At 43.6% G+C, this 14615-nt stretch overlaps 1 protein-coding gene across 1 annotated transcript; it reads right to left on the minus strand.

Moving 5' to 3' along the window:
* Window positions 1-86: 86 nt before the first annotated feature.
* Window positions 87-10912, minus strand: LOC105929335 (short transient receptor potential channel 2). Its single transcript, XM_012867063.3, has 13 exons — window positions 10664-10912; window positions 9763-10455; window positions 8577-8777; window positions 8331-8495; window positions 8055-8229; window positions 7775-7975; window positions 6399-6561; window positions 6231-6323; window positions 5887-6079; window positions 5680-5807; window positions 5515-5587; window positions 5303-5417; window positions 87-1587 (listed from the first exon to the last, which is right to left on the minus strand). Exons 1-13 carry the CDS (start codon window positions 10676-10678, stop codon window positions 707-709), a joined length of 3096 nt encoding a protein of 1031 aa, XP_012722517.2. The 5' UTR covers window positions 10679-10912; the 3' UTR covers window positions 87-706.
* Between the last annotated feature and the right edge of the window lie 3703 nt (window positions 10913-14615).

Below are 14615 nucleotides of genomic sequence, written 5' to 3' on the forward strand. Positions count from 1 at the left end.
CGTTAATGGGAAGTTTTCCTCTCCACTGTCGCTTCATGCTTGCTCAGTATGAGGGATTGCTGCAAAGCCATGGACAATACAGACGACTCTCCCTGTGGCTCTACGCTTCTCCAGGAGTGAATGCTGCTTGTCGGGACTTTGAAGCAATCAACTGGGTTCCCACAGATAGGAATTTTTCTTCGGCCATTCTGTATAATCTGATTGAATTTGACTTTGGAAAGTGCCTTGAGATGACATGTTTCATGAATTGGCGCTATATAAAAAAAGTTAATTGAATTGAATAGTTGAGAAGCTCTTGGAGAGTAGTGGGGACATTATAAAATTGTAAAGAAGATAGAGTTCAAGAATGATGGTTAATCGTAGCCAATATGGTAATCACAATTTGCAGCAATATTATTGCAATTCAGTATTTTCCTGCCCAGAATGTAAAAAGTTGGCTTGGAGGAAAGCTATGGATAAAAGTATATCCGTTTGTTTCCTGTGCAAACTTTTAGGGTTTCAGGGGGGCGACAAATATTGTCTGGCTGCATTTCAGGAGATTCTTTTTAAGCAATAGGCTGTGCATGCGTAGGCCGCTGAAAACATCTGTGCTCGATAAGGTGATGTTGATTTACTTAGCCTTTTTTCCTTTCAAACTTCTCTATTTCCCTGGTTTCCCTACCCTTTCAGAGACAGGCAGTGCCGTCATGGCTAACAGCCGCTGCGGTTAAGGCTTTACTGGCGCGCCGTCAAGCGACCCTTCTCCCTCCTGCGAGCCGAAGCCCGTGTCCTTGGAGCTGCTGCTCCCTGTTGGAGACTGAATCACTGTCTTGTTCCCGGTTTTTTCCTCCCCCTTGTTTACCTGAGAACTTTCCACCACATTACTCTCGTACGTTTTTCCCTTCGTCCATCCTGCCTCCTCTGTTCTCTCCATCATCTCCATGTTGTTGAACTTCTTTATAATTTTCTTGGCGTCTGTTGTTTCGCGGCTAGCTTCGGTGCTCTTACAGTGTTCCAGCCTCATCTCTGTGGGTTTTCCTGTCGCCTGCGGGTTAATCCCCCCTTCCCTTTTATCCTCCCTGCCCTTTGTGCTCTCAACTTTCACCTTTTCCTCTGAGCTAGTGAAACCCGTCCCTTCTGCGGCCTCGTCTTTTACGTCATCGTCATCATCTTTGTTCACTTCTGCATGCTCTCGCTTCTCGGTTTCCTCCCCGTCCCCCGGCTCGGCTTTCGCTCGTCCCTCTTCCATTTTCACCACATCACAGTCCGTCACCTTCTGCGATCCTTCTTCTTTACTTTCATCCACCTGATCCAATTGTGCATCTGCGTCCTGCCGGGCCTCCGAGTCGGCCTTCCCTTCATCCGCCCCTTCCTCCTTGTGGTGAACCGTCACTTTAAGCGATGTGTTTTTGTCGTCTTGCCTGCTGTTAAAACCTCTGAAGTTATTCTTGGCACCAATGATGTACTTTCCCAGCACGGAGGAGCCATCCTTGGTCAGCGCGTCGTTTGCGGTGTGTCCATCGGTCATCAGAAGCTGCTGGAGGCCTTTCATTTCACCGTGCATCCTGGAGACGGCTTTGTTCAGCTCTGTTATCCGGTTACCAATATCTGAGGGGAGAAAACACAAATCACATCACAGTAATTAGGTTTGCAAATGACACAATTCGATTTAGTTTCAAACGCTCCTAAATCGCAAAAGCTAACACTTTGGATATTTTATTTGATTACGCAGGCTTTTAACCTGTAATCATTGCAAATCAGAGCTTATGGTTATTAGCATTATTGCATGATTTAATTAGAGGGATCCTACACTTTTTTAAATGTCCAAATATGATACTTCTCCAGACTCAAACTTGCAAGTAATTCAAAGATAATGTACGTGATTTAAAAATAAGACAGTAAAATGTTGAACAATGTTTTGTTTTGTTTTTTTGTTAAAACACTGTTGTCCTCTAGAAATTTGAAGAGTGGAAGAAAGACTGGAATATCAATCATTTTTCCATATTCCATTTCAGTTTTTACCTTTAATGTCCAGATCTGGATAATTACAAAAACACATTCCAGAGATCTCCAGTATTTCTAAGACCATAAATGAACCTGGTATTTGAATGAATGATTTATTTAAGACAAATCTAAAACATACAAACATTATGTATGATTAATGATATATGCAGTTAATTATATTATATGTAAAATTTAGTGACCATGTGTGAAAACCGGTATGAAGGAGTGAAAGTTATTTAATCGTAACACTTCTCCTTCCTAAAGTCCTAAACACCAGCAATCTCCTTGATTCCTACTTTACTTAGGAGTCCATACTACTCCTAAGTCCATTAAGTAAATAAATAAATCAATATACTGTTCATATAAACATACATGTTCACATTCACTTGTGCCTATATGCACATCTACATGCAGACACCTGCATACTGTAGCCCACACGACCAGAACCATTGTACTAGTAGACCCATGAACAATGGCTCATTTTATTATTTTTCTGTGAGGATTTAAGTCAGGTTTTCCTCGTAATGCTAAAGATCCTTTTAAGCCCCAAACGCTTTAGGAGGGCTTATAAACTACTTTATAATTTCTTTACAGTGTGCACTGCTGTGTCACGTCCAAGGCCGCTTAAACTCTGTGTCTGAGTGCAAATGACTTATTTTTGAACAGAATTCAGCAAAGTTGCAAAATGTTATTCACATTATCAGAGAAGTTGTTTTCAGTCGAGCGAAGATCTGGGGGGCACATGTCCACCTTTTATGAGGCATCGTGTGGACACTTAAAAAAGTGGCCAGGGCTCGCTGATTTCTTGGAGCATGAGATCTTGGCCGATTCTGGGAATCCAAATGAGCTCCTTGTTCTCAGGACTCAAAATGGGCTGCACTGTGCTAAAGTGCAAAACTATTTGATGAGCTGAAATTATATATTCATTTTGTGGAAATCGTGGGCGATGCTTCCTCCAGGCTAGAGGGAAAGGAACTGTCTGTCTTACTGCAAACCACATCCTGCACACGTAGCAACGTTTTTTGGTCTGTCGAAAGAGAACGTTTTTAAATCGCTGCTGAGTTGCTGATCTACTAAATGAATTATCAATCTATTAATAACTTTAGCAAAGAGGTCTCAGTTTAATCTGAGCTGAAAATAAGTCAAACAATAACATTCTGTTGGACAATAATGTAAAAAAAATGGGATTGCAAACTAGGTTAGTATTTCTTGTCCCTCCACCATGTGTAGCATTAGTTTAATGCATTTCTTTATCTAAACATGTGGTTAGGTGCAGGTAGGAGTTGGGGGTTACACTGGGCTTGTCTCAGATGACTTTGAAATCCTTGGTTATGCTGCTGACATGTTTCTTTGATGCCTTGTTACTTTTTTCTAACTTACACTTTTTTCCCTATTTCTTGATTTAAGCCATTAAAATTAATCTAATTATGATGACCTACAATTCCAAACAACAAAAAAAGCTAAAAAAAAAAATTGTAAAAATGGCAATATTTTGCCTTTAATTCTCAAATGTTTCTACTGTTCATTGTTACACGTTTTCTCCTTTGTTTTTGTTTTTTTTACATTTCTATGTTAATTTTATGCTTTTTGTAAAAATGCTGCACTATGACTGTTCGCCTTGGGGGGAAAAAAGCTACTATTCGTGTTCTTGGCATCTCTAAGACTTGATGTTAGTTGTCACAGTCCTGTTTGTTTACGCAAATCAGAACCAATCAGAAAGTACAACTGATCACTGACTCACAGCATTTACAAATGTACCAAGTTAGTTTACTAAAATATATCAATGAAGGAGTGCAACAACAACAGTATCTTTGCACAATAATAAAATAAAATCATAACTTCATTCACAAATAGCAGAATGTGTGATACACTACTTTTCAAATTTGAAAATGCCATTTTCATCCTATGTCTCACAGAAGGTTTTGTGAAGACTTAAGCCGGGCATACACTGTACGATATTTATAATCATGGTACTCATATGCAGCTAAAACTGTACGACGAAACCACAGGGTTTTAAAGTTCACAGCTCATGATATCTGTTCTTACACTGTATGGCCCGACGCTCTGATGCGACCTGACTGCTCACACTATACGTTAAAAAAAAACACGTTCGACTCAGCCCCGTAGAGAGAGGGCGCTGCTCGGACTCGTCTACCCGGAAGCCAAATGTCAACAGTAGAAGAAGAAGAAAAAGGCGGACATGTCGATGCTCGCTGTTAAATATGAGGCTCACTAGAACGAAACGCGCTGGCTTGGCAATTCTACAAGTTGATCCATGTCACACGTACCGCCGTCATGCTTCTCTCCGCTCCTATGTTTTCGTTTGACAAGACGAAGAAGAATTTCCTGGTTTGCGCGTGTACAGTGCGCGAGGTCGGGGGAAATCGTAACTCCGCTTCAACAGCAGGACACGCTGACGATCTCTCACGAGGGCCGACTGAATTTCCAACATGCTTGATTTTCATCCGACCGTCCGATTCCTGATTGGGATTGGGTCCTGAGAAGCTGATTTCCCCTCGTTACCCCCCGGATACTACACGACGCACGATCAAGCTGAAACTCGGCCCGATCCAAAAAATTCTCGCACGACTGAAGAATCGGCCCGAAAAGGACAAAAACTTTTACAGTGTACGCCCGGCTTTAAAGGTATACTATGCAACCGGGGTTGATTTTCCAGCGAGGCTCCCCCCATAGGGCGAAAGTAAAAGTGCACTGTCATAAAGATGCTCAGCTGTTCTGGTTCCTCCATCAAGCCAGGCGCGGTGGTTTTGAGCTTAGCAGACAGGCGAACGCAATAAAAAGTGGAAAAAACGGCAGTACAAACAATGACTAACACAGTGAAGGTATGAACATCAAGCTTCCCGCAGCGCTATCTTGGCGAGGCGGCCACCTCGCCAAACTCACGCTACCGTCTCGCCAACATTAAAAAAAAAATAAAAAGTAATAATATATTAATAATAATAATAATAATAAACTTGATATGCTTGCATGTTTATTTGACGTTAACACTCGGTTCTTTGTTGTTGCTTTCGCGCGTGCATATAGCATATAGCAGGGCAAAAACACATGGAGTTCTCGCCGTAAAGCAAGACCGACTCTCGCGGTCTTGCACGAGACTTCTGAGCCTGTGTGTGCGGGTCGAGGGCTCCTGCAATTGCAAGTACAGTATTTCCCCCACAGACCACCAGGGTGGCCCAGAAAACCTTTGTTCGACCTGAAATGACTCATTTAATCATCCAAAACTGTATGGAACACATTAATTAACTGAAAAGTGTTGCATAGTATGCCTTTAAGGGTGTTTATTTTACGGCTCAGTTACCTTTCCTCTTGGTCTCCTCAAACTCCCTGCGAGCTGACTCGATGTAGCGCTGCACCAGAGCTCTGATCACCTGCTGTCGGTAAGGCAGGCTCTCCTCTGATTCCTTGTTGTTGGACTTTTTTTTTTCAAAAGAGTTAATTTATTGTTGAGCATTTTTAAAGCAACGGGTAAAAATGACCAGCAAAGAGTTGGAGCGCTGAACACGCACTTACCTCAGAGGCTATAGGAGGGTACTTTTGCTCTGTGTTACAGCTGCAGCAACAGCAGAGATGTCTAAAAGTCCCCCTTTGAACACAATTTCAGAACAACAGGATTTAAAAAAAGAAAAATAGAACTAAAACAAGAGATGCAAGGTTTTGTGGAAGATCTGAATTTACCTCAGGATGTAAAACACAGCTTTGGGCGAGGGGATGATGTTGAAAGGCACAGGCATGGTGAGGCCTTCTCTGAAGTAACTCAGGTACAGCTTGGACCGGGCAAATTTCCACTCCACATCTGCATCATCCTGAAACGACATGCAGGAGATCAGGCAGCATCGACCAGCTCTCCCCATGTCCAAAACACCGAAGACTCCGACGCCCTACCTCAATCTTCTGAAAGGAGTTGGTGATCATGGCGATGAGCATGTTGAGGAGGACAATGACGATGACGAGGGTGAAGATGCCGTACAGGATCCTCCCCACAAACTCCGCCAAAACGAACTGCGGCATGTCCACGTAGTCCTGGTTGCCCACGCCAAACATGGTCCAAAATAAGAAGTTGAAGGTCTCGTTAAACCTGCAGGAAAGTCGGGAAAAGCGTTACGGAAATAAGACAAACCTCCAGGGGATTTTTTTACAAAAACAAAACTGCGCTCATATTAACCCTGCAGTACAATGCTTCCGCAGCACTACAGTAATTAGCAACCTGGACCAGCTCAGGTTCTCACCTGCCCAGGTGAGGAGAGATGACATAAGGAACGTAGACGTTGTTGATGCCGCAAAGGAAGGCCGTCCCGATGATCATCAGTATAAACATGAATCTGCGAAAGCACCAAGCCGGCTTAGCTGTTGCCCCCTTAAGCCGCGTGAATATGCAGATGTGGCGATCGTGTCACCTCATCATGTCGTCAATCATCTTCCCTATGGAGATCTGCAGCGTTCCCAGGGACTCGTGGGCCGGCAGGATGTAGGCCAGCCGGGTGAAGCTCAGCATGCTGGTCACAGCGAACAGCACCTCGGAGATGAGCTGAGGGTCCTCCTGGTGCCAGCTGTCTCGCACTTTATACACAAACACAAAGCGGCTGAGTATGAAAAAAAACAAAAAACTTAAAAAGTATTCATAGCCCTAAAACCTCTTGACATCCTTTCAGGTTTAAACTGTACATTTCAATGCTTTATATTAAAATTCTACGTGACCCCTGACAGAAAAAGTCACTTGGGTATTTAATAGTTATGAGAGGAAGATGACGCTTTTTAACAGTTTTAAGCATCGCCTGCATGTGTATTTAAATCTCTTTATCCTAAAACCCCTGATTACAAGTATTTAACGCAGTGCATGCAATTCCCTTCAAATGTTGCCTGAATAGATTTTTCCACTTAAAATAGGAACAATTCATCTCCATCATGTTATTTCAAGTGCAGGATGTCTAATTATCTTATTTTAGGGGTAAAGATACTCATTCTATTGGCAGATAATCTTATTTACTGGCTCAAATCAAGGCCAAATAGACCAACTTTAAGAACATTTTACTTGTTTTTAGATCCATTTTTGCAGTGAAGATAAATTCATTTCGTGAAAAGGCTGTTATTTTCCTTAATTTAAGGCCAGCCATCTTTGTAGTGACCGAACAAATTGTCTCATAAAATGTGATGTTGGCATTGTGCTGGGGGGGGGGGGAGATGGGCAAACGTGTTCACGCTCAGACGAGAGCAAAACTGAACTTTTAGCCCTGCATTTAAAACGTAATCTATGGCTGAAAACTAAAACAGAAGAGTCCTCTGATCACGCTATCCCTGATGGTGAAACATGGAGATGGTATATGGCATATAGTGGCTGTATGGTTCTGATCAAAGCACATTCGTGTGTTATAATGGCCCAAAGTAAGCCCGCAATAAAACACAACCAAAAGTATCATAGAAAGATTGAAAAAAGTATTTGTCTCCGTGCGATCTGACTAAACTTGAGCTGTTTTACAAAAAATAAAATAAAAAAAAAATCTGGAAAAAAAAAGTGTGCTTTAGACATCTGCAAAGCTGCTAGAGACAAAGCCCCAAAGGTGGTTCTACTCAGCTTTGACTCATACGGGCTGAAGCTGAATGCATGGCACTCTTCTTTTGTTTATGCATTCTAGTCCTTCCACATTACAGGTACGTTATTTTCTGTCGGTGCATCTCAAAAAATAAAATCCACTTTGAGGTTTGTTGTAACGTTTCAACATGTGGAAAAATATCCACAGGTACCTGGACGGTTTGGACCCGTTTGTTTTCTCACCAGTCTGAGTGAAGTAGACGCACTCGTCACTGTTGCTCTGATCGTGACACAGGAAGTGACCTTTGAGGATGATGAGCACGCGCAGCGCAAACGACGCCAAGTACATGCTCAGCACCATCATGTCCAAGCAGTTCCACCAGTCCAGGAAGTAGCTTCGCAGGCCCTCGATCCAGACCTCCTTACACTCGTACCAGAAGAATCCTGCAGGAAAAAGACATCGAGCACGGCTTCGTATTCCCGCCCAAGGCCGTGGAAGTGAAACCTGACAGACGGGACCTACCCACCACCCACACCATGTGGAACGAGCTGTGCAGCATGTTCTGGTGACGGGACGCAAACTTGTCCCGGTACATTTCCATGGTTATGGATTCTCCGAGTAACGTGATGAGAAACCACAGGTAGGACGCAGAATGAAGGAGGAACTTGATCACAGGGATTCGGATGATTTTTCCCGGCTGGGGGAGAACGAGAGGAAAGTCGGGCGTGAACCACACAGAACGCGTCTCCCTTCGAGTCTTGAAACCCTCGCGAGGCGTGAAAAAGGCCGTCACCCTACCTTGGACTTTGGCGCTATCCAGTAGACGAGGCAAAGGAAGGGCATGGTGAGGAAGATCCCGACAGAGACCAAGAGCTTCCAGGCTGTCCTGCTGCCTCGCCACCCTGCCAGGTTTCCACACCAGATGGAGGAAAGGACCTGCTGACAGATTGGATGGGCCACAAACTAGCAAAGACAAAGAGAGAGACCGTTAAGGTTAAACACTGGTTGCTTTGCGCGTCAGGCCACCTGCCTCGGCCCGCCCACCTGCTTCTGGTTGTAGTTGACGGCGAGCCTCAGACGCGACAGGTTGGGTATTCCCTCCTCGAAGGCCTGCGCATCCAAAGCGTCCTGGCTCTCGTCTCCACAGCTGTTCAGGATGGTGGTGACCTCGCTCTGGTTGCGGCACATGCCCAACAGCTCCACGGCAAACTCCTGACAGAGTTGCTCCAGGCCCAGGTACTGAGGCTGCAGGAGCAACGCACAGTCAGTCAGAGACGGACAGAAAAAGTGGGCTTCCCCTTGCAGATTTCTTGTGCTTAGCTTTTTTGCCACATTTAAAAAAAAAAAAAAAATCATCATGAGACAAAGATAACATAAAACCCGACAGGCAGTTTTCAAATAATTTAATTTGTTAAGGGTAAAATCAGTCCTGTGTGAAAAACTAGTCGCGGACCGTGTTAAATCATGAGTGTGTATTTGGAGCTGTGTGTCGTTTCATTAGCCACGCCCGGGCCAGACTATTGCAAAACATTTTGTACCGAGAAATCGCTTAAATAAAACCTGCATGACAAGATGAAATAGGCTAAAAGATTTCAGAAGGCAGCACGTGTTGCCCTGATGTGAAAAAACATAAAGTACAGACACAAGAACCGACACAGATCAGTCTGGTAAGGTTTGCAAAAAACATTTTCGAGGCTTTCTTTGGGACTCCGGCAAATCCCAGTGAGAGGTGTTTTGTAACAAGGGAGATAACGTGGAACAGTGGTGAGCTTTGGGGCCAAAAACCCCCATAAAAACACAAAGACTTGTCTCACGTTTGCCAAAAACATCTTGATGATCCCCACAATATTTTGTGGACTGACAAGATAAAAGTGGCTAGTTTTTGGAAGATGCATATAAAAACCATACTACTACCGACAGTCGAACACGGTGGTGGTAGTTTCATGGTCCGGGCTGCTCTACTGGTGAAGAACATGAACAAATTGCCATAAAAAACCCAACCACAACTCCATCTCTGAATGGCTCCAAAAGGCCACAATTAAGGTTTTGGGGGTGGCCTAGTCAAAGCCCGGAACTAAATCCAATGAAAACTTACTAGTCGTATTAAACATGCCAATGCCGAGTGGGGCAAAATCCTGCCACAAGCAACAAGGTCAGGAGGCTGCAATGAAACCTTCAAGTGTGACAAACCAAACAAAAAAAAAAAGCAAGAATCAGAAGGAGGGGGCACCTTAAACTCTGGCTCTTTCTGGGACAGCTTGCGGAGCTCTTTGCTGAGACTGAAGGCGCTGAGCATGGCGTCGGTGGAGGTGACGGACAGGTAGGCGCGGCTGGCGATGCCACGGTAGGTGTTGATGCGAGACAGGGAGAACTTGAGCAGGTCGTACTGCCGGCCGTTGCGACACTCCAGGCAGGCGCAGGAGATCTTGTGAGGCCACGGGATGACGTGGCCCTTCTGGGTGAGCATGGTGACGATCTCGTAGAGGTCCTTCTGACAGGCCAGCGTCAGCGGCGTCACCCCGGGGGCAAACTGCGAGTCGTCGATGGAGCGGTCGAAGATGGCCTGAGAGAAGGAGCGGACGTCCATCTTGTTGCCTTTCTCCTGGTCCAGGCGGTCCAACAGGCGTTTCACCACCTTGGGCTGGTTTGTGTCCACCGCCACCAGCAGAGCCTCGTGAATCTGCCGGAAGTCAAACTTGACGCCCTGCAGGAGGACGTCCATGGCGTCCTCGTTGCCCAGGCGGATGGAGAGGTTGAGAGCCTCCCTCCACTGGCGGTCCTCCGACTCGTCCAGCTGGCGAATGATGCCGTCCCCGGTCCTCAGCAGTCCGCTCAGCAGCTCTATTTTCCCCTCGTGGATGGCGTTGAGGAGCTCCGGAGGGAAGCGCATCTTCTTGTTCATGATCTCGCGCCATTGCTCCGGCTGTGGAAGGAGGCAGGAAGGTTATCGTCCGGCAACAGACGGGATGGATTTAGCAACAGAGGTTTAACAAAGAGGTCTCGTTAGTCTCGACAAAGAAGAAGAACATGAATCTGCTCTTATTAGCGGCACAAAGAGAAGTTTAAATCCAGCCTCCAGTCAAAACAGGACTGCCCGTCCTGTAAAGCACATGAAAATGACAAGAACTCACCGTGAGGTTGTCCATTCCTGCCGGCAGACCAAATACACACTTCACCGTCGCGATCCTAAAGCGAAAGCCCGACCAGAGTCTTCGGAGGCATGAAGTAGATTTTCCACCAACTATTCTGAGCGTCAGAGATGGAGGTGAAAGATACCGATAGACTGGTACGTTCTCTTTCAATCAGGGAACTGAGCGCTGTGGCGATCATGTGCTACCGCCTGACTAGATGGATTCATCATCTTCCATAAACTCAATAACAAAATTCCATCTCCCTGGGGCCAGGACCAATTAAAATGTAACCTGGTTAGTGTTTCATGCTTGGCTGGGCTGAAAGCAAACTGTTTCAAACATGAATTATCTCCGGTCCCCTCATTGGTAACAGTGCCACGGGACAATTAAAGCGGCTGTTGGCGGCGCTCCCCCGGGGAAGCAGCAGGCAGCTCAAACCGGCGCTGATAAATAAGCATCTCAGAGTTAAAGATTCACTAATTCATTTCTCTTTATAAAAGGTACATTTTGCTGGACAAAAACAACCCTACAGATTTTATATTCTCTCCCCTGCATACATTTTACACATTTGACCTTTTCATCACATCTGAACTAGACGTTTTTGCTCACTCTAGAGAATCACTGATAGACGGTCTGAATCCCTTTCACCTCGTGTTTACGAACACCATTCTAGGTGTCACGAAGATGAAATATGGTGGCTTGGAAAAGTATTCACACCCCTTGAACTTTTCCACACTTTGTCGCATTACAACCACAAACATGAATATATTTTATTTCAATTTTATATGAAAGACCAAAAGAAAGTGGTATACAACTGTAAAGTAGAATGAAAATTATACAATTTCCTTTTCTTTTTTTATACAAATAAAAAACTGAAAAGAACAAAGTGCAAAAGTTAATACTCAGGGAGGCTGAAACCACCTCTTGCTGCAATTTCAGCTGCAAGTCTTTTAGGGTATGTCTCTACCAGCGTTGCACATCTAGTGATTGAAATCTTTGGCCATTCTTCTTTGCAGAACTGCTAAAGCTCAGTCAGATTAGATGGAGAGCGTTTGTCAGCAGTTTTCAGATCTTGTCACAGATTCTCGATTGGCTTTAGGTCTGGACTTTGACTGGGCCATTCTAACACATTAATATGTTTAGTTTTAAACCGTTCCATTGTAGTCCTGGCTTTATGTTTAGGGTCGTTGTCCTGCTGGAAGGTGAACCTCCGCCCCAGTCTCAGGTCTTTTGCAGACTCCAACAGGTTTTCTTCCAACATTGCCCTGTCGTCTGACCAAAGCACCTTCTTCCACATGATTGCTGTGTCCCCAACATGGCTTCTGGCAAACTGCAAAGGGGCTTCATTATGGGTTTATTTTAACAATGGCTTTCTTCTTGCCACTATTCCACATATGTGCAGTGCACGACTAATAGTTGTCCTATAGACATATTCCCCCACCTCAGCTGTGGATCTCTGCAGATCATCCAGATCAGTGCTCTCCTTGTTGGGCCTGTAGGTTTAGGTGGACGGCCTTGTCTTGCTAGGTTTAGGGTTGTGCCATACCCTTTCCATTTCTGGATGATGGATTGAACAGTGTTCTGTGAGATGTTCAAAGCTTGGGAAATTGTTTTAAATCCTAATTCTGCTTTAAACTTCTCCATAACGTTATCCCTGACCTGTCTGGTGTGTTCCTTGGACTTGACGATGCTGTTTGCTCCCCAATATTCTCTTAACCTCTGAGGCCGTCACAGAGCAGCTGTGTTTGTACTGAGATTAGATTACACACAGCTGGACTCTATTCAGTCATTAGCAATAATCAGGCAACTTCTGAACGCAATTGGTTGCACTCGGAGAAACGGGGGCTGAATACTTTTTCACGCCGCACTTTTAATTTTTAGATTGACATCGTTCTATTTCACAATTGTGAACCACTTTGTGTTGGTCTTTCACATAAGATTCCAATAAAATATCTTTATGTTTGTGGTTGTAATGCATGGAGCCCCTTAAGGAAATTTTTTGCAGAATGGAATTGGTGCAGAATGGAAAGTAATTTTTTTTATTCCCCTCAAATGTCCCATTAGGGGCCCCGTAGTTATACGACATAATGTGAAAAAGTTCAAAAGGTATAAAAACTTTTGCAAGCCATTGTAATAATAGTGATGGAGTTCTTTGGTTGATCTTTTATTCAGGGGTCACTGATGCAAGTTCTTGCCACTTCCATACAGGCTAGGCAGAGTTTACATTAATGCCCTTCCTGATGCAACGGAGATTCAAACCTGAGAACCCTGTTTCAGACTCACCCTGCTACACCAGAGGGATTCACCCAGTGCAGGTGGTGGGAGACCAAAGGACTGGAAGAAAAATCACTTAATTGATGGACAATGTTCATCTGTTTAAGACTGCCTACTCTTTAATTATCAATTTCCCTGTCCCAGCCTCGGTATTTTTTTTAAATGTTTTTTGTTTTGATTTTTGTTTCTGACATTCTGTTTTTTACCCTTCTGTACGGTGACCTTGAGTGTCCAGAAAGGCGCCTTTTAAATAAAATGTATTATTATTATTATTAACCCGATGTATGGAGCTGTTTCAGAGCTGGAGACGGCTGCATCCTAGATGCTCAAAGGAGCGCTTCTGGAGATCCTTCCTCCCAGCCACTGTTAGACTTTATAATCTCTGCTGTTCACAGCAGACTCAATAAGTGTTTACAAACGTGCTAATGGATGCACGGGTTCTGATGCAATCCTAAATCAGTTACACCGTCTCACGGATACTACGGTAAACTTGCACACGCCTTAGCTATTTCAAGATGCTGCTATACTATCATGTACATTATATTAAGCTCTGTAAATAGGCTGGAGGGTTTTTTTCAATGTTAAACCGGGTGAAAACTTGATTCAGATTGGCTGCTGGGTGTCTGTTAAAAAGTGTTTTCCTGATTGTTCTAAATTATTGCGCTGGCTCAAACGTTAGCTGGGAACGGCGAGACAGCTGACAAAACGGAGAGCTGGTTACCTTGGTAATGCTTCACAACAAGCAACATTAGTTATCTCAGATGCACTTCTTGTGAAAAACGTACAATTTTAACAGTGAAAAAATACGTTAAAGTATTAATAAGTTATTAATTCCGTAAGTGACAATGGTATAAGCGGGATAATACCCTTCAAGGAGTCCATTATCAGAAATTAAAGGAGTTCGACGTGAAGCCCCTCTGCATCGTCCATTAATTTCTGATAATGGACACCTCGTCTGGTATTATCTCTTACATAAAGCTTATATATTTTAGTCATTTTTACCTGAGTATGCCATATTATCAATAACTGTGCAATGTTTACTCTTGGATTGATTTTTAATTTTTTCCCATTTCTTTAGAATTAACCTGACTAGTCATTAAGTTTGGCTAACTTGCTCTTTTTTTTCATTCAAATGAATTGTGTAAACAAAAATCTCAGCATATAGATGCATAAAGACATCAGAGACATAGCGTAAAAAAAACTCCTACATCTCCAATTACAGTGGCTATTATATACTACTACCTTGGGAGTGCTGAATACAATTACACACCACACTTTTCAGATTTATAAATATTGAGAAACTTAAACATTCTCCCTAGTTTATAGTTTTGCACTAATTTGTGTCGGTCTATCACACAAAATCCCAATGAATAAAAAACTAAAGTGTAAGGTTGTAATGTTAAAAATCAATAAAAAAAACGTATTCAGTTCAATTCAATTCAATTTTATTTATATAGCGCCAAATCATGAAACATGTCATCTCAAGGCACTTTACAAAATCAAGTTCAATCATATTATATAGATTGGGTCAGATTATACAGATTGGTCAAAAATGTCCTACATAAGGAAACCAGTTGATTGCATCAAAGTCCCGACAAGCAGCATTCACTCCTGGAGAACCATAGAGCCACAGGGAGAGTCGTCTGCATTGTACATGGCTTTGCTGCAATCCCTCATA

The sequence above is a fragment of the Fundulus heteroclitus genome, chromosome 11 (assembly GCF_011125445.2).
Source record: "Fundulus heteroclitus isolate FHET01 chromosome 11, MU-UCD_Fhet_4.1, whole genome shotgun sequence".
NCBI lineage: Eukaryota > Metazoa > Chordata > Actinopteri > Cyprinodontiformes > Fundulidae > Fundulus > Fundulus heteroclitus.

Coding starts and splice junctions, on each gene's coding strand:
- LOC105929335 (XM_012867063.3), bottom strand. Junction 8,230..8,330: donor GGATAGCGCCAAAGTCCAAG/GTAGGGTGACGG, acceptor GTTCTCCCCCAG/CCGGGAAAAATCATCCGAAT. Junction 5,808..5,886: donor ACTCCTTTCAGAAGATTGAG/GTAGGGCGTCGG, acceptor ATGTCGTTTCAG/GATGATGCAGATGTGGAGTG.